Source organism: Peromyscus eremicus, chromosome 17 (genome assembly GCF_949786415.1).
Source record: "Peromyscus eremicus chromosome 17, PerEre_H2_v1, whole genome shotgun sequence".
Taxonomy (NCBI): Eukaryota; Metazoa; Chordata; class Mammalia; order Rodentia; family Cricetidae; genus Peromyscus; species Peromyscus eremicus.
Genome location: NC_081433.1, coordinates 55,875,911 through 55,901,812, shown reverse-complemented (window position 1 = coordinate 55,901,812; position 25,902 = coordinate 55,875,911). Strand labels below are relative to the sequence as shown.

The window sequence follows — 25,902 nt, the reverse complement described above, 5'->3', positions numbered from 1 at the left end:
CTCCTCAGAACCCATCAGCTTCCTGAAGTTAACTCTCCTTGCTGTCCTCTTGACTCAGCAGCCTCCACAACTGTGGTTATTCCACACCGTACTACGTGTGAGCTCTTTGGTTATCCCAGTTTTCCTGGAACTTAAGCATCTCCTTACACATGGGATTTTCACTGGTAAAACATGGAGACTCTGGAGTGAACCTGGATTGTTATTCTCCTGGAGGGAATTATACATGATAACCTTTTGTTAATCCTTCTCCAGGGGAAAAAATGCATCGCATAACCCAGGTGCTCACTGAATGTGGATTCTTGAGTTTGTGTGTTGATCTTATTTATGTTGCCCCAACATAGTATTCACAGATAAGTATGATAAAGTTGATTAAGGTAGGCATGGTGGCTTATGACTACAGTCTCAGCCCTTGGGAGATGTTCTTGATGAGGGAGGATTAATGCCATTTTGAAGCCAGCCTGGGCCACATAAGAAGTTCCAGGCTAGCCTGGGCTATAGAATGAGAGACCCGGCCTCAGAAAAAATAAATAAATAAAAATTAGAAACCCAAAAGACTAAAAAGGTAGCTTACTTAGGTCATGGTGTTAAAGGTTTAAGGCTTGGTCCTAACACTGACTTGTTCCTGGTGAGGGTGTCGTTGTGACTGGATCAGGATGAGGACACATCAGACAAGGAGAAGCAGCAGCAGCAGGAAGGAGAGAAGACTTCAGGAGCCTGATAATGCCTGGCTCTCCCAGATCTGCCCCTCCCTTCCTCTCCCCTCTTGATCTCCCTTTGCCTGCCTTTCCATCCCCTCCTCTCCCCTCCTCTCTTCCTCCCCCTCACCGCAGCACTTTTCTTGCCTTCCCTTCCTCTCCCCTTCCTTACCCACCTCCCCCTTCCTTACCCACCTCCCCCTTGTCCTCCCTGTCCCTCCCCCCCCCCCCGTCCCTTCCCCCTCCCTGTCCCCTTTCTATGTCTCTTCCCCCCCCCCCTTCCTTTCTTTTCTTCTGAGACAGGATCTGGCTCAGAACGTCTTCAGTTTCCAAAATGGCATGTATCACCATGTCTGGGTAACGACACAGGAACACGCCGAAGGTCTCAGGAAACCCAAAGTAACTTTCCAATGGCAGTGCCCCCGGTGACCTACTCACCTTATACTAAACCCTGCCTCCTAATATCACCACGCAGAAAGCCAAGCTACCACCACAGCGATTCCTTTTTCACGAAAACCACAGCACAGCGCTTCCCCAGGCCACTCAGCATGGGGTATAAAAACTGACATCCCCAACTTCATGACAGTTTCCTGCTTTCTCTCATCCAGCACAAGAGCACTCATCCTCCATGACTCTGCCAGTCTTTCCTGGTGTTCTCAGGGGCGTCTCAAATGGGCAAGGACATGTGTTTAGCATGCACTGCCAACCCAAGTGTCACAGAACAGGTGACCTCCCTGCTTCTGATTGACAGCTGAAGCGGCCGCTGCTCACTGGTTCCTCAGAGGCTGCTGCTCTCACTGTCCTCACCCTCAGCTCCCAACCCCCATTGTGCTTACACTGCTGCGCTAATGGTGATTCCCTTCAAGTCCCCGCCTAGATGACCAATGCCCCTTGAAGGCTTCCTGTTCTATAAAGAAAGCTTGTCGGGTTGCTTCAGCACCATGTCTCCCCTGGCCTCACATGGGATTTCACAAGGCATTGGAGGGGTGCTTTCTTCCTGCCTCCCATGCTCCCCTGTCACAGATCAGGTGTTTTTACCAAACCCGATTCTTCAGACAGGGACTCAGAACTGAGGACATTCTATAACTCACTCTTTCCAGCCCTGAGTCCATTTGGCAAAGTGTGGACATACTTTTGATTATGACAATTGGATTAGGGGAATGCTGTTAGCACAAAGTTGGTGGAGGCCTAGGATGATGCTGAACACCCTTCGGCACACAGGACACTCTTCCCACATGTTCCAAGCTCAGTTCTGTGGTGAGTTTGAGAATCCATGCCTGAGGTGAGTTCTCTGTCTAGGGATACAACATCTCCCGCAAACAGGCCTAGGGAAGCCTTCTGCAGACCACCGGATCTGTTTGACTGTACCTGACCAGCTTCCATATCAGGAACCTAAGACAATCGGTCCTTCTACACAACGATTTCCATGTGGAGTTGTGTTGAGGTTTCCTCTACCCCACATCTGTCTAAACACAGCACTGCACTGTGCTTAGCAGTGAATCATTTACAGTGAAGCCCAAGCTGTCAGGTCTGATAGACCACCCCCAGACCCCCCATCCCCCGTTGCTAAGGTTACCCTGGAGACAGATACTATCAATCCTTATAGAACCAGATGTGTGTATAGCTCCCTACACAGCTCTCAGAGGCTGCCGGAATGCATTTTCTTACCTCTAAACTAAGACTTTGAGCAATGGACTCCAAACTTTATATACGGATCAGTCCTACAGACTAATGACAAAACTTTGACCTCTCAGGAAATAAAAATATAGATGTGCATAAAGGACGGTAACCCACATTTTCTGCCTAAATATGTATCCTAACTAGTCCCTGCACTCTGTGTGATAGTGACTCAGGGAAGTACAAACTGTTTTCTAGAGAAATCATTCTAAAAAGATATGGTATTTGTGAAGTGGAAACAGAATTTTCAGTTTCCAGTTTGAGGTCAAGGAATTGGGGCTGTTGAGGTAATGGGAAGCATTTGTGGACATAATGTGCTCTCTAAGAGGGGCTCATGAGGTCGGGGTTCCCTGGAATCATTTTAGAGTTTCACTTACCACTCAACCACTGGAGACATGCTTACAGAAGCGGGACTATTGCCTCAGTAATACAGATAGCATTGTCCAAATACAAGTAATTAACATCATAAAGCTAGAAGTCTATATGCAGCATGAATCAGTTGTTTAAGACTTCTTTTTAAAATTATCTCTGAAACAAAGATATATCTGCACATGGCCATAACCACACATATTCCCATATACTCTCAAGGGTGGGGTAGTCAAATGGGAAAGATTTTGGAAAACACAAAGACCATTCACACAGCAATAGTGGGATCTGTACAATCCCATATTCTCAAGGAGCATTGAATGGTTTCATTGTGAGTAGCTTGAGTCCTGCCTAGGAGGTAGGAAACTTCTTCAAAGGCAGACAATCCAGTCTCACTTGTTTAAGATCCCCTGGTAGAGTGTCTAGCATGTGGTATATTGTCAACAAATACTTGTTGAGTGAATGAAGCAAAGACTTCACAAACATCTAAAGTGGAGAGCTGGAGACAGACACCAGGGCAAGCTTGGATTTGCCTTTTTGAGATCCCTCACCTGGCCATTTAAGGGTTGGGCCTGACCCATCTCCCTGATTTAAAAACACCAACAAGAGAGAGGTAGCAAAGATGTTACTGGAAAACCCAGAAGGCTTTAATTCAGGCCCAGCAGGTGACTGGCTCCTGATTCTGGGATGGATCCCCCTGAAGCCCACACACACTCATTCACACTCACACACTTTTGAAGCACAATTTCTCCAGCACTTGGCCCATGCACATGGTTTCCTTCCACTTAGCTGGCAGGTTTGGCAAGGGGACCTCTGCGCACAGAGACTTGGTCAGAAGCACGTCTACAGCGAGGCTGAGGCTTACGTCCCCGTTGGTGTCAGGGTGACCTTCCTCCTTGACCCCAGCTCTCTGAGCTCTCTTCCCATCCTCCAAGTCCCAGTCCAGCCTGAGAACTCGCCATGCCTCCAACGTTCTCCTTCTCCGATGCCTTCATCTGTGCTTGTTTTATCTGCTAAGTCCATTTTTCTAGGCAGGAGCCATGTCTTTTGTTGTTTCCAGTGCTTCCCAGCAACCCCAGGAATGTGGGTCTCCCCTTTTGATGTTAAAACAAAAAATATCTAGTCACTTGACCTCTGTAAGTAGGGCCAAGATATTTCTGGAGTCTGTGATTTGGATTATTGTAAAAATGTCAACAGTGGAAGGAGGGCACAGGAAATACCCAAATATTTCAAAATAGCATCTCACCAGCAGAATTTCTGTAACAACTGGCTCCCAGGAAACACCAGTTCACATTATCTACGTACTAATATACACATGTATGAATGCATGCCTGCCTGTACACATAAATATTTATGTGTGTGTACATTTACATTTACAGGTATGCACACATACAGTTGCACACACATGTATTTGAAGAGCAAACCCTCAGAAGAACTTAGCAGATGTTATGTTTGGAAGAATAGGACATAGCAAACAACACATAAGCTTTGGTGAGGATAGTCTAGTCGAAAGCCAAAGACCTGGCCCTAAGAGCTGAAGCAAATGGCTTCTTTGTCAGGACCATGAGTCACCTGGTGCTGGGGTAAGTGGTTGTAGCGGAGCAATGGGGCAGTGGCGGCTTTTGTGTATGGAGATTTTTGCTGTAAATAGGTAAAGACTCCCTACAGGGACTATGGCCATGAGGGGACTCTCAGTTTTAAATCATACTGTTACACCCCAGGCTCCTCTTCCCAGGCCTTGACTCCTTCCAGCTGTACAGAAATCTTTTGATCAAAACTTTTGCGCCTAGGGTTGTATATGTCTACTTCATTAACTCGTGAGGAGTTATAATGGTGGGAACCTGCTTGGAAGGGTAGGGTGCACACACAATGCTGGAATTCCTCGACAGTCATATAACACTGGATGTTTCCAAGGCTTCCCACAGTCCTAAACCAAAGAGTGATGGTTTATTGTGGGCCATTTGGGAATGAGGACTGTGTTGCTTCTCCCACACCAGGGAAATATCCACAGACAAAGCCTCTTGTTTCCCCCTCTCTGGACATTAGATTTCTCACAAAACTAATGTCTTATATCCCAGAGACTTCCCAGAACTCTTTCCAGGACAACCTGAGGGCCCCAAGTGGGCTATTCCAATGGCAGGTTGACTCTAAGGTGTCTTTCATCTGATGTTTTATTTCCCACATCTGCATGTTTAAATTTAATGATTTTCCTGATAAGATAAATAAAAATTGAGTGACCAATCAGGGTGCTCGTCTCTCTCTTCTGTCTTGAGTTTACTTTAAGCCTCTTTGCACTTTACAAAAAAAAAAAAAATGAGGAAAAAGAAGGAGGAGGAGGGAGGGGGGGTCAGTGTGTGTCTTCCTGTAAATGTACAGACAGGACCAGACATACATGTGTTTTGTTTTCCAGGGAGATGTGTATCCAACAGGATGGGAGAGTTCACCTCACCGTTGTGTACTTTGGGAAAGAAGAAATGAATGAAGTCAAAGGAATACTTGAAAACACTTCCAAGTAAGTGTGTCTGGTTACTTTTCCTTTCCTTAACACGGGATATCCAGGGAAGTTCACTGTTGGCTGTGCACAGAAGAATTAAGAACCGCCCCTCCCCAGGAGACCACCCTGTCTGACACTGTTGTGTCGGGGTGATAAGTGTGACAGTAGACATAAACTGCCCTGTTTGGCAAAGGCTTAGAACATGGGCTTCTGGGAACTCGTGCATAACTGAAGGCAATCTCTCTCAGCACCACAGGTTGAAGACTTTCATGTTTGCAGAGTCAGATTTAGGGAGAACACAACTGTGCCGTGAGCTCCAACTCGGCCACTGCTTGACAGTCTAAGAGTAATACTCAGGCTCAAACCCCATCCATGGAGCAAATGTTCTCACCCTTTCATCTCTGCCTTTCATCCATTATTCATTTAAAGACATCAGGGTACACCCAGAAGGGGTGGCTGAGGCAGGATCCTTGATTAAACCCATCCAGCGAACAGAAATTACTTAATCAAAGCCTTTAGGCCTGGGGTTATATGTTTATAACTCATTGATCAGTTGCAGAGTGTAAAAGGGTATTCAGAAGCAGCAAAGATGGATTCGTTTTTTTTTTTCTTCCAAGATAAATAACCCATGGCATCCTGTGCAAATGAGGAGGCCAGCATGGTACGCTTGTGTGCTACATTTGCTTGCCATAGAGGTGTGCAGACTCAGCTGAGAAGTCAGCTGGACAACTGGGGTAGATGGGAAGCTTTGGCGGCTTTAATAGTACTCAGTGGCAGAACTAGTCTGAGCAGGTCCATATGGTTTAGATAGAAACAGGACTGTCTGCTTTGAGTTTCTGGTACGTGGTAATTGGATGACAGTTGAAGGAAAAGCTTCTAAGGTGGAGAACACTTTTAGCGTCGGTCCATGCTGTTACCAGACTTGTGTGACTGGGCACAATTAAAATTTCAAACACCCTGAAAGCAGAGGTCATCAGCTGTAGCTCTCTGGCTGAACACCCCACCACATCTGTTTTTGTAAATAAAGTTTAATTGGATATAAGAAGATCTGTGGATGTACGTGTTATTTACGGCTGTAAGACTCACAAAGCCCAACCAATTTACTATCTGGTTCTTTATAGAAGAAGAAAATTGTTTACCTGTATCCTAAAGGAATGGGAGTTAAAAAATAGTAAAGAACTGTGTGTGAGGATCATCAAATGGGAGAAAATAATTGTATACACTGAATGTGGTTGAAATAGAAATCTCTCAGGTCTAATGCATCGCTGTATCCTTCCCTCTCTGCTCAGCGGTGGAGAGCACAGACAGTTAGGACTCATGTTCTCTGCCCAATGGGTAGCTGCGAGCATCTTTGCTAATATCCATTCCTGGACAAAATAGTTTTTAAAGTTTTCCAGGCGCCTCAAACCTGCAATCAGTACTGTAAGAAAAAGTGGTGGCCTCCCCTGGGGCTGCACCCTGAACTGCAGGTCACTGCGTCATTCCAAGTCACTCCAACATATTTTAAGTGTCTGTCCAGGCAGGTGATTCCAGTGTGCAAACAGAATTGGCAAATCCCATCCCCTTGGGTTTGGCACTTTTTTCATATCGTAAAGACTGTTAGGACGTTTGCTGATAGTTACACAGATTCAGATTTATAGAAACCTTATGTACAAGTGGCAGGAAAGTTTAAACATGCTATAGGGAATACTCTTTCTAAGGACTGGAAGGCTTAAGTACTTTTATCAAATAAGTCTTCCCAATGTCAAGTTTCCGGGGTTACTAAATGTCATAAGCATGTGATGCCACAGACATTGACTAACACATTTGTGTCTTTCCACGATGTTCAAACTTATTGAAAGGCAATAAATTCATAAGATGTAATGATTTTAAGATTTATTTTATGGTATATGTGTGCGTGTTTTGCCTGCATGTATTTGTGTGTACTTTGTGGTGCTCTCAGAGGTCAGAGGAGGGTGTCAGATCCCCTGGAACTTGAGTTATAGCAGTTGTAAGGTGCCACGTGGGTGCTCGTAATCGAACCTGAGTCTTCTGCAAGAGCAGAAAGTGCTCTTAACCATTGAGCCATCTCTCTACCCCAAGGTATCTATTGGTTCTAATTATATCCATTAGTCTGATAATCTTGTCTACCTTGGTAATCTGACTGAGGCAAATACATGTTTTTTTATTTTAATCTTAATTTCTAATATGAACACTCAACGTCACAGAGCACATAGCATGCAGTAAGTCCATTAATATGCATATATAGTGGTTACAGAATGAACACAAGAGGCTAAAGCAGACGTTAGGAGGTTTTAGAAGTGGGCTGAGAAAAGTGTAAGTAGAGTCTGTGTTCACAAGACAAAAGAACACAGTACGGTAAAGAGGCTGATGCTGTAGGGGTCAAAGGGTGGGAGAGTTAGGTTTGGGAGTGAAGGTGTTGTCAGCTGTGGAGACAAGTGGATAGAAACTGGTCTGAGCAAGAAATGGTGGATTCAAGTCCAGGCAGGAAGGAAGTGGACGAGTAGGTAGTCAAGTAGGCCATGTCAACAGCCATAGACAGAGCCAATCCAAAGACGTTTAAATATGAGTTTGTTGATCAAAGGAAAGATAGTATCAAGTAATTATTGGATTTGGATTTACGATAAAGCACACACACACACACACACACACACACACACACACACCTAAGGCTTTAATATCTTCACTGTTCTTTTAAGATGGTAATAATATTTGTTCAATGACCTTTTATTTTCAATTATTATTTTTATGAATGATATCATTGGCTATTCATAGCAACTTTTGGTATGTGCATGTATGTGTGATATGCATGTGTATATGAATTTTCACATGTGTACGTATAGGTATATACACACATGTGTTCATGTATGTGGACACCTGAGGTGGACATTGGGCATCTTTTTCAAATGCTCTTCACTTTGTGCATAGATGTAAACCATTTCTGACTGAACTTCAAGCTAGAAGTCTGCAAAAGTCTGGTTAGCTGATTGTCCTAGGATTCCCTGTCTGTGCCTCCCACTTGCTAGGACTGCAGATGGGCTACCACATGGCTTCTGGGACTGTGGTTCACATGCTCGCACAGCGAGTGTTTTTTCCTGCTAAGCCTTCTGCCCAGGTTCTTTGGCCCTTTGTGTCTGGCTTTTTGAGGTAGGTATTGTTATCAGCCCTGTTTTATAGATGAAGAAACTGGGCCTTAGGGAGATTGTCCCTGAGGCCTTCACTCCAGTCACATGAGAGACCCAAAGCCCCCCGCATCCCCCTGTACCCTCCTAAGATTCATAATTGTTAGTTGAAGGTAATGAGATTTGTAATCAGACGAAATGACATTCACTTCATTTGGAGACCAGTATTGTAATTAAAGTGTTCTAAATCCAGCTAAATGTAAACATTTTAAGAATAGCTAAAAATACAGCCTTGTTTAATGACTAGTTTGCAATGTTTTATGTTCTCTTTCCCCGAGTTTGTACTTCCTCAATTGAGCTTTGTATTTCAGTTGATTGCTACAGACTGGTGGTTTGCAAACCCTGGTTGTGATTCATTAGAGGATTTCAAAATCGATTCAGTGGGCTTAGCCCAGGGTTTTTGAACACGGCATAGAGCAGGGTGCAAATTTTCGGCATGAATCACAGGTAATAAGGATACATATCATTTCCTGAAATACTAACTTCATCATGCATGCCTATGTGCCTGCACATATGCTTGTCCTGCGATATGAAGACAGAGTGTTGCTTTGTAAAGATTGTGGTTCAGATGTTTACAAGCCACAGTCACAGAAAACAACACAAATTACTTCCAAGTCCCTGATCCTTAATCTACAGATTTTCCCAAGATTCATCTATTCTCAAATTAAAGCTTAACTCGGGAGCTCTCAGATATGTGTAAGCTTTGGTATAACCTTGGATACTTTCTAATATGCTTGGACCCAGCCCCGAATACTGAGTCCGCAGGCTGGAGTTGCAGCCTGGGAACCAGTGTTTCAGTTTCCATGTGCACTGCGGTGTCTGGTCATAGCTCACTTTGAGCAGCACCATCTGATTGGAACTGTAGAAGAGGATATTTAAAAAACTGTAACTTATAGTTGAATTATCATGCATTGACAAGTTCATCTTTGTTTGATCATCAGGACACAGGGGCATCTTTCAAAGGAATCATCTCTGAGAATTGAGGCATTAACATTGAGACACTGAGGATAGGGAACTAGCTCCTTGGGTAAGGTACGTGCTGCACAGACATGAAGAGCAGACTTTGGACCTCCAGCACTCATGTAAACTCTGGGTGTGGTCATATGTGTCTATAACTCTGGAACTAGAGGTGGTAGAAGAGACAGGAAGATCTGCAGAGCTTATTGTACAACTTATTTAGCCAATCAGTGAATACTAACCTTAATGAGAGATTCTGTTTCAAAAGATAAGATGAACATCAATTGTGAAAGACACCTGATGTTGACTTCTGGCTTTCATAAACACACTCACACACATGTACATGCAATCACATACACCTGTACACACACAAACATGCATGTTCATATATGATGCATGGATGTACACACACACACACAAACACACACACAAACACACACACAAACACACACACACACACACACACACACACACACACACACACACACACACACACAAATAGATTGCTCTACCCCATGTGGGTGAGGAGAAGAGAAGCTTGTCATTGTAGTGGTGGTGGTATTATCATGGACCTGTCTTACCAGTGTGTGTTAGCATATCATGCCTCTTTGAAGTCATTTCATGAAGATTTCATTCAGATAAGTGAGGAGATTTGTGTGTGTCTCAGGTAAGGAAGACCACATGTAAATTCCTGCCCTCTAGTGTGGCAAACATTGAAAGTCAGACAATCACAAATGTAAATGGGGATGTGAAAAAATTGGAACTCTTGCCCACTGATGGCAGAAATGAGAAATGGTGCTACTGGATAAGATTTCCAAGATTCTTTAAATGGTTTAGAATAGAATTAACATCTAAACTAGAAATTTCATTCCCAGGTAATTCCAAAAATATTTGAAAATTAGCATTTAAACAACTGTGCACAAGCATTCAGTGATATTATGATCAATTTGCAAAATGAAAACAACCCAAATGTTCATTTTGAGTTAATCTTATATCCAGCCACTTCACTAAAGGTGTTTATTACCTTTAGGAGTTCCCTGATAAAAATTTTGGGGTCACTTACGTATACTATCATATCACCTGTGAGTAGTGAAAGTTTGACTTCTGCCTTTCCAATTTGTATCCCCTGATCTCTTTTAGTTGTCTTATTGCTCTAGCTAGAATTTCAAGTACTACATTGAATAAATATGGAGAGAGTAGACAGCCTTGTCTTGTTCCTGATTTTAGTGGAATAGCTTTGAGTTTCTCTCCATGTAATATAGTGTTGGCTATTAGCTTGCTGTATATTGCTTTCATTATGTTTAGTTATGTCCTTTGTATCACTGATCTCTCCAAGACTTTTATTTTGAAAGAGTGTTAGATCTTGTCAAAGACCTTTTCAGCATCTAATGAGATGATCTGATCATGTGGGCTTTTTTTCCTCCAGTTTGTTTATTGCAGGTTACATTGACATATTTTCATATGTTGAACAATCCCTGCACCTCCGAGATGAAGCTTACTTGATCATGGTGGGTGATCTTATTGATGTGTTCTTGGATTCAGTTTGCAAGTATTTTATTGAGTATTTTTGCATCAATGTTCATGATGGAAATTGGCCTGTAATTTTCTTTCTTTGTTGAGTCTTTATGTGGTTTGGGTATCAGGGTGACTGTGGCTTCATAGAAAGAATTTGGCGATTTTCCTTCTGTTTCTATTGTGTGGAATATTTTGAGGAGTATTGGTATTAGCTCTTCTTTGAAAGTCTGGTAGAATTCTGCACCAAAACTGGCCCTGGGCTTCTTGTTGTTGTTGTTGGGAGACTTTTAATGACTGCTTCTATTTCCTCAGGGGTTATAGGTCTATTTAAATTGTTTATCTGATCTGGACTTTGGTAAGTGGTATCTACCAAGAAAATTGCCTATTTCTTTTAGATTTTCCAATTTTGGGGAGTACAAGTTTTTGAAGTATGACCTGATGAATCTCTGGATTTTCTCAGTATCTGTTGTTATGTCCCCCTTTTCATTTCTGATTTTGTTAATTTGGATATTTTCTTTCTGCCTTTTGGTTAGTTTGGATAAGAGTTTGTCTATCTTGTTGATTTTCTCAAAGAACCAAGTCTTTGTTTCATTGATTCTTTGTATTGTTCTCTTTGTTTCTATTTTATTGATTTCAGATCTCAGTTTGATTATTTCCTAGTGTCTATTCCTCCTGGGTGACTTTGCTCCTTTTTGTTCTAGAGCTTTCAGGTGTGCTGTTAAGCTGCTAATATGAGACGCTTCTAAATTCTTTATGCAGGCACTTAACTTTTCTCTTAGCACTGCTTTCATTTTGTCCCATAAGTTTGGGTATGTTGTACACTCGTTTTCATTGAATTCTGGGAAGTCTTTCATTTCTTCCTTTACTTCTTCCTTGACCCATTGGTAATTCAGTAGAGAGTTGTTCAGTTTCCATGAGTTGTAGGCTTTCCGTTGTTTCTGTTGCTGTTGAAATCCAGCTTTAATCTGTGGTGGTCTATTACAACACAGGGGGTTATTTCAATTTTCTTCTATCTGTTGAGACTTGCTTTGTGATTGAGTACATGGTCAATTTTTGAGACTGTTCTGTGAGGTGCTGAGTAGAAGGTGTATTCTTTTGTCTTTGGGTGAAATATTCTGTAGATATATGTTAGGTCATTTGAGTCATAACATCTATTAGTTCTGTTACTTCTTTGTTTAATTTCTGTCCATTAGTGAGAGTGGGGTGTTGAAGTCTCCCACTAATAATGTGTGGGTTTGATGTGTGATTTAAGCTTTAGTAATGTTTCTATTACTAATGTGGGTGCCTTTGTATTTGGGGCAAAAGTGTTCAAAATGGAAACATTATCTTGGTGAATTTTTCCTTTAATGAGTATAAATGTCCATCTCCATCTCTTTTGATTAATTTTGGTTGGAAGTTTGTTTTGTTAAATATAAGAATAGCTTATACCAGCTTGCTTCTTGGGACCATTTTCTTGGAAAATCTTTTTCCAACACTTTACTCGGAGGTAATGTCTATCTTTGATGTTGAGGTGTGTTTCTTGTATGCAGCAGAAAGCTGGATCCTGTTTCTAATCCATTCTGTTAGCATGTGTCTTTTTATTGGCAAATTGATATTGAGAGATATTAATGACCAATGATTATTAATTCATGCTATTTTTTTTGGTGGTGGTGGTGACAGTCATAGTAATAGTAGTAGCAGTGGTGGTGGTGGTGGTGGTGGTGGTGGTGTGTGTGTGTGTGTGTGTGTTTTCCTTTGGGTTTTGCTGGTGTGAGATTATCTATTGCCTGTGTTTTTGTAGGTGCAGCTAACTTCCTTGGGTTGGAGTTTTCCTTCTAGTACCTTCTGTAGAGCTATATTTGTGGATAGATATTGTTTAAATTTGACTTTGTCATGAAATATCTTTCTTCTCCATCTGTGGTGATTGAAAGTTTTTCTGGGTATAGTAGTCTAGGCTGGCATCTGTGGTCTCTTAGAGTCTGCAGGACACCAGCCCAGGCCCTTCTGGCTTTTAGTCTCTATTGAGAATTAGGTTGTAATTCTAATAGTTCTGCCTTTATATGTTACTTGACCTTTTTCCCTTGCAGCTTTTAATATTCTTTCTTTATTCTGTATGTTTAGTGTTTTGATTATTATATGGCATGGAGATTCTCTTTTCTGATCCAATCTATTTGGTGTTCTATAAGCTTCTTGTATGTTTATAGGCATGTCCTTTCGGTTAGGAAAATTTCTTCTATGATTTTGTTAAATATATTCTCTCTCTCTTTTTTGAGCTGGGATTCTTTGCCTTCTTCTATTTCTATTATTCTTAGGTTTGGTTTTTTTCATAGTATTGCAGATTTCCTTGATTTTTTTGTGTTAAGAATTTTTTAGATTTAGCATTTTCTTTGACTGATGAATCTATTTCTTCTATTGTATCTTCAACCCCTAAGATTTTCTCTTCCATCTCTTGTATTCTGTTGGTGATGATTGCATCTGTAGTTCCTGTTCACTTATCCAGATTTTCCATTTCCAGAATTCCTTCAGTTTGTGTATTCTTTATTGCTTCTGTTTCAATTTTCAAGGCTTGAATAGTTTCCTTCCCCTATTTTTTTTTCTTGGTTTTCTTGGCATTCTTTAAGGGATTTATTGAATTCCTACAATTTTTTTTTTATTATCTTTTCCTCAATTTCTTTAAGGGATTTTTTTTTTTTTTGGTTTTTTGAGACAGGGTTTCTCTATGTAGCTTTGGCACCTTTCCTGGAACTCACTCTGTAGCCCAGGATGGCCTCAAATTCACAGAGATTCACCTGCCTCTGCCTCCTTAGTGCTGGGAATAAAGGTGGCAACACCACCGCCTGGCTCTTTAAGGGAGTTTTTAATTTCCTCTTTAAGGACCTCGATCATCTTCATAAAGTTGTTTTTCAGGTCATTTTCTTGTGCTTCAGCTGCCTTGGAATATCCATGTCTTGCTGTTGTAGGATAGCTGGGGTCTTGTGGTGCCATATTGCCATGGCTGTTATTGATTGTGTTCTCACACTGGTGTCTAGGCATCTGGTTTGGGGATGATTATAGGTCTAGGTGCTGATTTCTGAGTTTGTCTTGTTTGAATGGGTATTTTGCTCCTTAGTTTCTGTTTCCTTTTTGGTCTTCTAGTCTTTGTGTCCTGGATTTCTAGTGGCTGTCTGATCTAGTAGGGAGCCTCTGCCCAGTGTTTGATCTAGTGTTCTGGTGGCTAGCTTGGTCTTTGATGCAGTAGTGGGTCTCTGTACTTCTGATTGGTGTGCCCTGTTTTTCTGACTGTTGTGATTTGCCCCTGTTCTCCCGACTGGTGTGGTCTGTACCTGAGCAGTGGGATTCTGCAGGAGTGGGGGGTGCAGGGCCTAGGAGAGGTATTAGTGATGAGACAGGAAAGGGAGGGCCACAGGATGGGTCCAGGGGATCAGAATCTGGGGAGTGGGGCCGGTTGGCTGGCAGGCAGTCACTCGCCTGTTCTTCCACCTAGTGTGGACTGTACCTGAGACAGTGAAGTCTGCCGAACTTGGGAGGAAAGGCTGGCCACAGGGAAGATGATGAAGTGGGAGAGCTTGGAAAGTGGAATGGGTCTTGGAGAAAGAGAATTCAGGAAATGGGGTAGCCCAGATGACAGGCAGGTCACTCATCTGTTCCTCTGACTGGTGTGGCCTGTATCTGAGCAGTGGAATTCTGCTAGAGTTTAGGGCTAAAGTATTTTTTTAAATAAAGGGCTATCATGGGAAGTGTCACATTAAGGCAATTTCTTTGCAGTTGTAAGAAAATGTCTGTATTAGAAACAACCATACTAGGTAGAAAGGGCTTTAACCACATTTAATCCTCTCATTCTGAGAAATGCAAGGCAATTAGGGGAATTAGAAGCAGCAGAAGCAACAGCTTTCTCGGGTCATCATAACCGCTACAAACTGACTACTTGGAACTGAGAAGTCCCCACGCAGCAGGTTTATCATATCGAAGAAAGAAATTGAGTGGGAGATTCAAGAGTTTTGTTATTTAATAATGCAATTCAAGAAGTAATTAGGAATGAATCATGTACCCTCTTGTTTGTCCGTGCTAGGAATTCTCATAGTAGTGACACAGAGAGTCGACATTCTATTGTCTTCAATGCCTGCTTCTTGCTAGGCCACAGCTATAGGAAAGTCACCACATATTACATTTCATTGAAAGAGTAAATTAAATATTTCAAAGCAAACTGCACGCTATTTTTCTCTGCTCTGTTTTCTGTTACTCTGCATTTACCTTATCTTGAAAGCTAAGGTTTTTATTTATCCATCCAAGTCTACTGGGCCCAAACTCTTTCAGATGTGGGTAGTGGGCTTATATAAGTTAGGGATAACTAAGGGCTTCCTGGTTACTTACCACTGGAGGGGACTGAACTCTCCTTGTAGGAGAAGCTTTCTCCAGACAGCACGTCCTTCGGGAAGTACCCGAAGAGCCTCAGTCATTTCTATCACTCTCCTCTAGCTGTGTCGAGTGTTTTCAGTCTCCCCTTTGTCCTCCTGTGTGCCCCTTACCACCCAGCACCGGATAATTTCTGCAGGGGTGTGTATGTGGAGCTGCTGCCTTGAAAGGGTCGGAACCTGCAAAAGCCTCTTGTGCATTGGTACATTTGATAGCATAAGGTGTCAAGACACAAGAAGGACAGCGGCAGGACTCAATAGAACGCTCAGAGAGGGCTCTTCCGTTTGCCAGGAAGCAGCGGAAAGGTGATACTCAAGTGGGAAGCTTGAAGAACGAGAGCCCCTTTCACAGAAATAGATGAAGATCGTGTGTAGTAGAAAAGGATCACCGAGGAGTGAGAGGAGGTCCCCGTCATATGCACACTTTTTGACTCGACTATCATGACCATCTATGGCTTGTCACCAACGTTGGGCCATAGACAGAAGAACAAACAGGGTGCTAGCATGGACCTCAGTGGTCTGCACTCAGGGCCAGAGGGGTTTTTCCAGTTCTATCACTCCACAGTGGACTTTGAGGCTTTGCTATCCCGGCAGCCAAGGGGGAACCGTAGATGGACGACAGAGGTAGCACAGTTCTTCCCCGGCCATGGATGGCTGACCACACTCTGCTTTCTTTGTGCACTAGTGTCCCACTAATCAGGGCCTGGAGAACTGTCAGGATTTCAGAGGATGCTGGAGGAAACTTGTCCCCTGGCTTCCATGCCCAAGATAGATAAAGGGGGCAAGAAGGACTGTAGAGGACAGAGTGCTGTGGGGCATGGGCAGAGGCTGCTGGGACTTCATGTGTTTGTACCCCAGTAGTGCCCTGCTGTGTAACAATGTGTGCACAGAGGAGATGCCCTCCTGGGGCTGCCAGTTTTCACGTCATGAGTGCTGTAGCCTGTGGGGGAAGTGCACACCGGAGAGGGAGTGTGATGCACATTGTGAATGGGTGGTACCCTGGGAATAGCACAGACTGCCTTATCTTCATAGACAGCCTGGGTGGAAAGGGAAAAGCAAATTGCCGCTGTGTGAGGGCAGACAAAGGGTTTCCAGGAACAGTTCCCTGAGTAATCTTTCTTGAGAAGCAACACATTCATGCATACAGTTCGATGTTCAAGTACTTTTTCTAAAGGTCTTTCAAAATAAGAACATCTCAAGCACTAGTACCACGGATGCCTCTCCTCTTTTTCCAAAGACTGTCCTGTAAGCCCAGGCCCCTCCCCTTCCTTCTGCTGCTGTGGAGCAGATGATGGTGTTTATTAGGGCAACCAGCTGGAGCCAGGGTGTTCTCACAGTGGATTTATTTGTGCATTGGGCTGGCAGAAGCGTCACATGTTTGCTCTCCTCTTGAACTCTGTAGCACCTTGCCTTTTGCTGTCTCTTTGCTGTTTGTTTGCCAATATACCTCCTATAGGTTGTTGTGTCTTTCATACTGTTAACTCAGACGTTCGTGCCCCTCACCCATTCTTCTACTCAAGGTGAGCTGACTTCTTGGAGTACCTCTGCCAGTGGACTGGCTGCAGGCTATCCCAGGCAGAGGTAGCAGCGTGACTGCTCTTCCACTCTAACATTAACAAAAGTGTACCTCTTGCCTTAGGAAATGTTGCTTGCTATCATGCATACAGAAAGCACGTTTAAGCCAAGTGTGGTGATGCATTCCTGTGACCCCAAAACTTAGAAGGTGGATTGTCAGTTGGAGCCTAACCTGGTCTATATAACAAGACCCTATCTCATTAAACCTAATACATAAACAAATGAATAAATAAATAAGCTTTTATATTTAAAATCTTTCATGATAGATTTTTGAAATTCTCTTCGGAAAGTTACCGTTTAAATGATGAGTCCAATACAACCTGAGTGAGTACTGTGTTTTGAAATGACAACCTTCCTACTCTGTAAACCAGATAACAAATACCCTTGTGGTCCAGGAGACAGGGTCTCGGAGGATATAAAAGCTGAAACAATTGAACAAGACAGACCCTGTGTGAAGCATCTGGGAGATCTGACTGAAAAGCCCCTAAGATGAACAGGTGAAATCCAGGCTTCTCCCTCAGGTGAAGTTTCCCTTGGGCAGGAGGACATGGGCTGTGCCAGCTTAGAACAGTTGGGACTGTAGAAATCTCTAGGAGCTGGAGGCTGCCTGCCAGGTCCTCACAGCGCTAGTGAGTCTGTGGAGCCAGAGCTGTGCTTTCCTTAACCAGTGCCAGGTGTGATTCTGGAAAGGATTGGAACATAGCCTCAGTGCTAATTGAAGAGGCTGTGGGCTGGAGCCACCACCCCTGAGCAGAGGATCAAAGATCAAGCTCTGAAGGCGGAGGCGAATCACAGTACTGAAGTAAATGAAGACTTGCAGTTCAGGGGGATGTCAGAGCTGAAGGGGCCTTGGAACTTGGTGAACAAGGTTTAGGAGAAAGACAGCAAAGGAGAGAAAATAAATAAATCAGAAGTACACTGAGAGCTAGAACCACTCTAACTTCTAGTCCTAAATCTGTATTCACACATCTTCATAGACACCCAGTGTGTACCTGGATGACCAGGCACAGTTGTTGGCCCTGGATCTGGGTTTGCTGACTCAGAGAGCAGGTCTCTTCACATACTGAGGTCTTCCACCCAGATCTCAGGCTGTAGGTCCTGTCTGGTGTCTGACGGAGGCTAGGCTGCACCCATAGATTCCTGAGATAAAATACCAAGCTTCCTCCAAGATCTAAAAGGAGACAGTAAGTCACAGAAGAGTAGCCAAACTGGTTTCTGTGATTAAACCCCCAGATACTAGCACTACTTAGCATGCGAGAAGCTTAGGACTTTGGTAATTTGTGTTGACCTTCAGCCAAGAGACTTGCAAGGAATATAAACTATTAATAATGGAAATAGTTTTCCTCCTGTATCTGCTGAATATATCAAGACAGAAGTTGGGGAGTGGTGGGGCTGGGCTGAGATAGGAAAGGCAGGGAGTGAGGGTAGAGCAAGCCATGATCAAAGACAGATGGAGTCAACGAGAAGGAGAACTGCCAGATGCCAGCCCCTGGGCACACAGACGCTGAAACAGGACTGAATGAGGCCTTTCATTCTACCTGATGGAAGGCTGTCCAGGACCCATTTGCACCAAGTAAATTACGTTTCCCCCAGATGAGTCCTGTTTCAGAAGGTTCTGCTACTTCTGGGGAAGTTCAGCAACTAAAGAATCTTCAGCAGCCTGGGCTCGGAAATCCTTCTGCTGATGGTGGCAGGAGCGGGTGCTTACATCGCGAGATCCCCTTGCTACCACTTATAAAGTCACTTTAGAAGGCTAGGGAGGCCGTTATTACTCCCTTTATGCAAATGAAGCAACTAAAGAATGAGCTTGTCCTCCTCACATAGCTAGCCAACAGTGCAGCCAGGTCTGACGCATTATTGTCTTCCAACTACAAGGTAGTCAGTTCTCTTTCTTACCATGCAATGCTGCTGTTCCTATGCTAGGAAGGAAGCAAGGGAGTGAGGGAGGGAGGAGAGAGGGAGGGAGGGAAAGAGGGAAGGAAGGAAGGAAGGAAGGAAGGAAGGAAGGAAGGAAGGAAGGAAGGAAGATTTTAGTCTGTCTGGGGCAGCACATATTGAGAACATGTTGCCTGGCTCCTGGGCTTGAAACAGAAAAAAAGATGCTGGGAAGCCACGTTCTACAGGGACCGAGCTTTAGGCACCGGGTTTATTTGAGTGGTCCAGAAAGCATGGGGATGTGTTTGGGTTCTGTTTCTACTTAACTAATTCTAAATTCTGCCACAAAGAATGTGCATTGGTGATAACAATAGCCATCTTAATATACAAGAATTAGCAGAAATAGAAGAAATGAATTCATATTGCAACTTCATTGGGGGCAGGAGAGATAGCTCAGTGGTTAAGAGCACATACTGTTCTTGTAGAGGACTGATTTTTTTTTCCAGCATACACGTGTGGTTCACAACTACCCCAACTCCAGCTCCAGGGGAGTCAAACATCCTCTTCTGGTTTCCATGAGCAACTACACACACAAATACACATAATTAATTTTTTTAAATTAAGTTCAGTAGAAACTGGGCATGGTAGCATATACCTGTAATGTCAGCAGAGGTAGGAAGATCATGAAATCAAGGTTAGCCTGGGCTGGACAGCAAGACCCTATCACAAAACAAAATAACAAAGTTTGCTAGGTGTTCTCTGTCCTTTGAACCCCAGTGGTGTCTATTCAGTCTGGCTATTCTGTCCTTGCCGGGGTGGCCCCACCCCCCTCAGGGCTGCAGAATGTTCAGAGGGGGATGGCCCCAGCTGTGCATTTTCCCGGGGATTCTGTCCTCCTGGGTAGTGTGGTGGTGAGCGGCGCCCCCTGACCTTCCTCTCCCCGCACGTTCTAGAGCTGCCAACTTCAGAAACTTCACCTTCATCCAGCTGAATGGAGAATTTTCCCGCGGAAAGGGACTGGACGTCGGAGCCCGCTTCTGGAAGGGAAGCAATGTCCTGCTCTTTTTCTGTGACGTGGACATCTACTTCACCTCCGAGTTCCTCAACACGTGCAGGCTGAACACACAACCAGGTTTGTGTGTCTCTTTCTTACCTCTTTCGGGTGCCCCTCTCTTTCCCTCAGGCTCTGCTGTCCGCACAGTCCACTCTGCCGTTCTGCTGAGGGGGTCAGAACCACTTCCCTTCAGTCACAAAGACAAGGAAGGTGACCTTGTTCAACTCATCCTCAGGTGCTGTGCAGCAGGCATGCCAGTCACACTGACTCTGGGACTGTCTTGGGCCCCTGTGCAGAACCCCTTTCTGTTTCCCCCTGGGAGGGCGGATGAGTGTGACGTCCACAGGAGACAGTGGGGCCGGAGGACATGGGCCTGGGAAAGCCATTCAATTATGAAAGGGAAAAAAATTAGCTATGGGCCGTTAGCAAGGCCATGGCTGGAAGAAACCCCGCATACGCAAACGATGTCTGTGGAGTTAGGCACAGCTGATAGACAGCTAAGAGTCCTGGTGTGGACATTTGCTGTTAAAATATGGCAAAGGGCAGCTGTACTGAGACCCTGCTGCCCAGGGTCTCCTTGCCTTCCTTTGCCTGTCTTGAAGGTTGTACTGGACACCAACATTCAAGGGCTTTGTGCATGCAGGACAGGGATACCAGGGCCCTCTTCTACACTCACTGCTTCGGGGAATTCAATTCCAGCCACTGGCTGTCAACAACTTCCGTATCGTTCTCATCCTGGGAGGACAGAAAGGTTCGAGAATCAGACTACCTAGTCTAGCTGGTGCGGTATGTCTAAGATCTAGTCCAGAATTGAGAAAGAAAGAATAGGCGAAAATGCCTGGGCCGATGGCTGAACGCGTACGAACAAGCCCAGCCGTGGAGCGAGTCTCTTGTAAGCAGCTGTTTGCTTTCTGACTTGCAGGGAAGAAGGTATTTTATCCGGTTCTTTTCAGCCAGTATAACCCTGGCATAATCTACGGTCATCATGATGCAGTCCCACCCCTGGAACAGCAGCTGGTGAGTAATTACTCTGCAGATGCCTGTGGGTGGCTGTTTCATGTCGCTCATTACTGGGGCACCTGACCATGAGGAAAGGTGAGTGGGATCTGCAGACCAAGCCCCGTAGTGGTTTTTAAGTTTGGCAGATGTTCTGGCCTTTGCTCCAAAGTGCCATGTTGATTAAAAGTGCTTGCAATATTTAAAAGTGGAAATAAATAGGAACCATATCTTATAAGAGGGTAATTTCACACCTTCCTAGTTTTCTTCTATGGTTTAAGGAATTACTATTATTGGATTATAGCTAGAGCATACTTTTTCTTTATCATTACAAAATCTAGCAAGAAAAGTGAGGCTGGTGTTAAATTAAAATTAAAAAAATGGGAACACCTAAAATGGTGGGAAATGGGTGATAGAAAGGGGTGACTTACCCCATGGTTGCAGTGAGTCAGTGGGGAACAAGGACCCATCCTGTCCCCTGGCCCTTCACCCATCCCATCGCATCCCAATCCATCACCACTGCTACACTCCCCTGTATTGGGGCAGATGTTGGCATCAGTGGTGACACCAGAGAGGTAGCTTTCAAAGAAATAGTGGGGGGACTTCTCTGCTAAGATCTTGGCTGCACAAGTGAGAGGTCGTGGAACCACAGAGCCCCTAGGGCCTGTTCAATCTCTCGTCACCACAGACGCTGAAGCAGAACGGAAAATGGGAACTGAGGCAATCCAGGAAAGTATCCCCACGCCCCTCCAAGGCTGTTGGAATAGTACCCGTTGCCCATGTGGAGTATGCTCTAAGACCCTCACAGGATGCCTGGGATAAGGAATAATACCAAGCCATAAATAACACCAAGCCCTGTCCATAGTGTGGCTTTCTTTATACTTCCACCCATGGTAACATTTAAATTATAAATTAGCAATGACTAACAACAATGACCAATGATAATATAGAACCCAACAATATCCTAAAATAAGCATTATGTAAAACACAACTTACTCCTTTCTGGAATTATCCATTTAGTATTTTCAGGCCTCAGCTGATAGCAGTAACTAAAGTTGTGGAGTGTGTGTGGTAGGTACTATATGTGGCTGCCTGGGCATAGAACAGACCCTTCTCTCACACCACTCAGGGTGATCTTTCCATCAGGGAGGGTATTTTGGACACCTCTTGTTAGCAAGCCTGGAAACGGGATGTAGACATATAGATGTGATGGGACTAAGTCTCCTCATGATGGGACTAAGTTTCCTCATGTCCCGTGTCATGGGAGAACAGTGCTCTGCAAAGTTCATTCGAGTAGCTGACCGTGGTAAATTTTCAGAAGTAACAGAACCCGTTCCCTCTAGGTCTGCCCCATGCCCTTCACCGTCCCCCAGGACACCTCTGACAGCCGATATGATTCTTCTAGAAGCTGTAGGTGTTTTTAGAATGGAGGATGTTCATGGCTCATGCTTGTCCTAGCATGATTTTTGTGGGCTCAAGCCAGAAAGTACATAAACAGTCCCCTCTCCTTCTGTTGGATTTTAACACGGCAGATGTAGTGTGTTGCTGTGTATGGTCTACATCTCTATCTGGGCTCTGCAGATGAAAACAATACAGTCCCACAGCGAAGCACCAGTTTTCTACCCATGAGAGATAAGTCTCCTGTGAGGACAGAGGCTTCTGGCTTCCCTTCCCAGGAGTTGTAAGCTTCTCATGGGATGTTAAAGGAAAAAGGATCAAGTATTTGTTTTCTTTCAACCAATGAGAATAAAAATTCCTTTGGATTTAAATAACGCTCTGTTTTACATTTGACATTGGAAATGATTAATGTTTCTAGTTCAAATTCATAAAGGCCCTATTTGCTAGCAAGGACTTCTTTTCATTTCATAATCTAAAGGCTCTGTCCTTTCTAGGTCATCCTGCTGATTGCAGGTAGGAAGGGAGGCAGACAGACAGACAGCACAGAGGCAGGTCTGCCAGACCCACAGAATAAGCAGTCCAGGTAGGAAGAGCTCAGATCCCTCAGATCCCAGTGGCCACAGCTAGAAGCTGAATCACCCTGCATCCTTCGAGATTTGCTTCCTAAAGCATCATTGACCTCTCCTCCAGTACATAAAGCTGCTGTTTCAGAGTTCAGTATTTACAATTATTTAGTTCAGTGAAATACAGCGATTTTAAGGTTTCCCAGATGCCAGAGAAATGCAGGATTGTATCCTTCATTAGACAAGCCATTTATTTTATTTATTTTTACTTATGTATGTAAAGTCAGGTGAGGGTATGAGATCTCTTGAAGCTGAAGTTACATCTAATACAGGTGCTGGAAACCAAGCTCAGGTCCTCTGCAAGAACAGCAAGACCGCTTAGCCCTGGAGCCATGTGTACAATCCCAAGACAGATTGTATCTTGATCACTTGCTGCCCACAAAGGTCTGCTCCAGGTCCTGTTACTGGAGTCAGAAGAACTGTGATTGTTTCATACACTCAGGCATGATTGATCAGTGATCCCTCAACCAACCGCTCTTCACAGAGGCTGAATGAATGGTCCAAGGCTGCAGTCAAGAACTAGGGAGATAGATAAAGAGCTTGCTATGCAAGCATGAGAACCTGAGTTCAGGTCCCCACCCCACCCCAGACAGGGGAGTGGTACACACATGAAACCCCCACACTGGGAGAGTGATGGAGACAGGTAGATCCCAAAAGGAGAGTTAGGACAGTCACTAGCCAGAAAGTCTAGCCAAACTGCCAGCTCCAGGTTCCTTCGAGACATTGTCTCAAAAAAATAATGTGAAGAGTGACAGAGAAAGACACCCAAAGTTAACCTCTGGCCTCTACACAGGCACAGGTGAGCACCCATACATAAATGTGCAAGCACAGGTGCACACCAGCACCTGCACACGTGTGCACATGTGTGTGTGCGCGCGCACGCACACACACACACACACACACACACACACACACACTCACGCACACTTCTGAGCCCAAAATTAAGATTGAAAGGTGTCTGAGTGACAAAGCTGAGCCCACGCCAAGGTGTCCTTCCTCTTGAGCAATGGGGTTAGATCTGCCAAGCACCCCCAAGAGAGCTGAGGCATAAAGAAAATGGCCTAACAAGAATTCTGGAGGCAAACATCAAACTACAGAAATTAATACGGTGGGGACAGAATGTGTAGGTGGCAAGGCACCAGAAAACAAAAAGTAATGGCTGGAGATGGGTAATTTAGGAGAGATTTCCCCCGAGATTGCATTTTGGCTCAGTCTAGACTGTGTATATATTAACAAATCCTTCATAGCCCTCCCTGGGACACAGCAGTACCTCAGATGAGGTGGGGAATGTAGGTTCAGAATGGGCCTGTAATGAAGGCTACCTGTGCAAATGAGATGACGTTTCCCAGCAGCCCCGCAAACACAGCCTCCTGCTCAATGTTTCAGGGATGAGTTTCCATGCCTATCATGTCCTGGTGTTTCCATTTTGCCTGCAGATGAAAGCAAGGATTTGTGTGTGTGTTCAGATGACTTCTTATTTTTTTAACCTCTGCATACAAATCATTAGTAATAAGTGACACTGTGGGATTTTCGTGCTACTATTTAATTTTTGAGTTTTAAGCCATGAAACTTGCTGGTGCCTTAATGCAGAAACAGCATACAGAGAAGGGAATGACTGTAATTTAAATCAATGTTCACTTTAGACCTTCTACCTTGCTGGCTCAGCCTGTTAGTCTCTGCTGAGATCCCTGCAGAAGCCCCCTACTTCTCCTATCTTTAGATTTGGACCCTCCCCACACTCCAGTCTTTCCTCACCCTCTGCCAGAGACTGGTTTTAAATAAACAAATTAATTCCACTTTAAAAAAAAAGTGTTTATGGCATAAAGCCAGTGGCATGCTTGCAAATGTTTAGCAACCCACTCTTGGAAAGAAGAAGAAAGCAAAAAAAAAAAAAAAAAAAGCCCTGTTGATGGTGTTCGCCAATTTCTATGGTGTAAATAATCCCACTGTGGCTTATTTGGGGCTCACCAGTGTGTTACCACAGGGCATGCAGCTGGGAAGAGATGTGTGTAAATCTGGTGAGCCAGTTTAGGCTGTCCCGAGCACAGGGCTGCAAACTCTGATTTCTTGTTGGGACTAATTGTCCTCCATAAACCAGCCCAACCTGGTTGCAAAGAAGATGTCAGCTAATCCCAGCACCTGGCAGATGACACCAACTCCACAGATACCCCAGGCAGCCTGTCACTGTCATGCAGCACACCTACTCACAGTCTCTGAGTGCTGTCCTGTTCCTCCAGGCCGCCACCTTCCCAGTTTTAGTCTCTCGGAGTTTGATGCAGACTGCGATGTCCGCTGTGCAGTGACACTTGTGACTTGGGGACACTGTTGAGTGTCTGTGACTGTGCTTCTCATTGCCCTCATCCTCTCTTGATTACACCTGCGCTGCTTTACCTGCCTCAAGTAGTTTGTGTGTCTGAACCTGGAGGCTGATAGCAAGTGTCTTCCTTAATCCTCCCTAATTATTTTTTTACAATGTCATACATGTATTAATGTATTCAGTCCTTTCCTTCCTGTTATCCTCTTATGTTATTGCTATTCCCTGTGGGTCTCTGCTTCTTCCCTGCACCTTATTATTTGAGACATGGTCTCTCTCTCTTTCTCTCCTTCCCTCCTCCCCTTTCTCTCTCCCCTCCCTCCCTCTCTCCTTTTCCTCCTTCTTCCCCTTCTCTACCATGCCCTGACTATGTAGCTCCCTGATCTATCTAGTCTGCCTGGACAATGAACAGTAGGGTTAGGGACACACACTTCACTGCACCTAGCTTTTTATGTGAGTTCTAGGGATCCGAACGCTGGACTCCACACTTGTGATCACTTTCCCAAGAAGCCATTCAAGCTCCTCAATCAGTTGAGCTCTTTTATTTGGCAGTTTGAGTTACTGAGCATTTTAACCACTGACATGTGCTCCAGTTTTTAGCGCTGTCTGCTGAGCATAGTATATGCAGTGCACGCTTGCAGACTGGTTCTGTTTATGCAGAAAACATACACTTACTGAGTAACAAAAGTAACTTGAGAATCCTTCACTGTGACTATGCAATCTCCCATAATTCTCAGCAAGGGTAAGTGACATCAACATCTCAGTTCACACATGCAGAAGTCCAGGATCA

The 25,902-nt window shown here is 44.2% G+C and overlaps 1 protein-coding gene across 1 annotated transcript in view; it reads left to right on the top strand.

The window, feature by feature from the left end:
* The window catches only part of Csgalnact1 (chondroitin sulfate N-acetylgalactosaminyltransferase 1), a 332,858-nt gene that overhangs the window by 306,525 nt on the left and 431 nt on the right, over positions 1 to 25,902 (top strand). The window contains exons 8-11 of the mRNA XM_059244472.1: positions 5,149 to 5,250; positions 19,681 to 19,859; positions 20,704 to 20,798; positions 22,670 to 22,688. Of these exons, the coding sequence (XP_059100455.1) occupies positions 5,149 to 5,250; positions 19,681 to 19,859; positions 20,704 to 20,798; positions 22,670 to 22,688 (395 nt within the window). The remainder of the gene's footprint in view (positions 1 to 5,148; positions 5,251 to 19,680; positions 19,860 to 20,703; positions 20,799 to 22,669; positions 22,689 to 25,902) is intronic.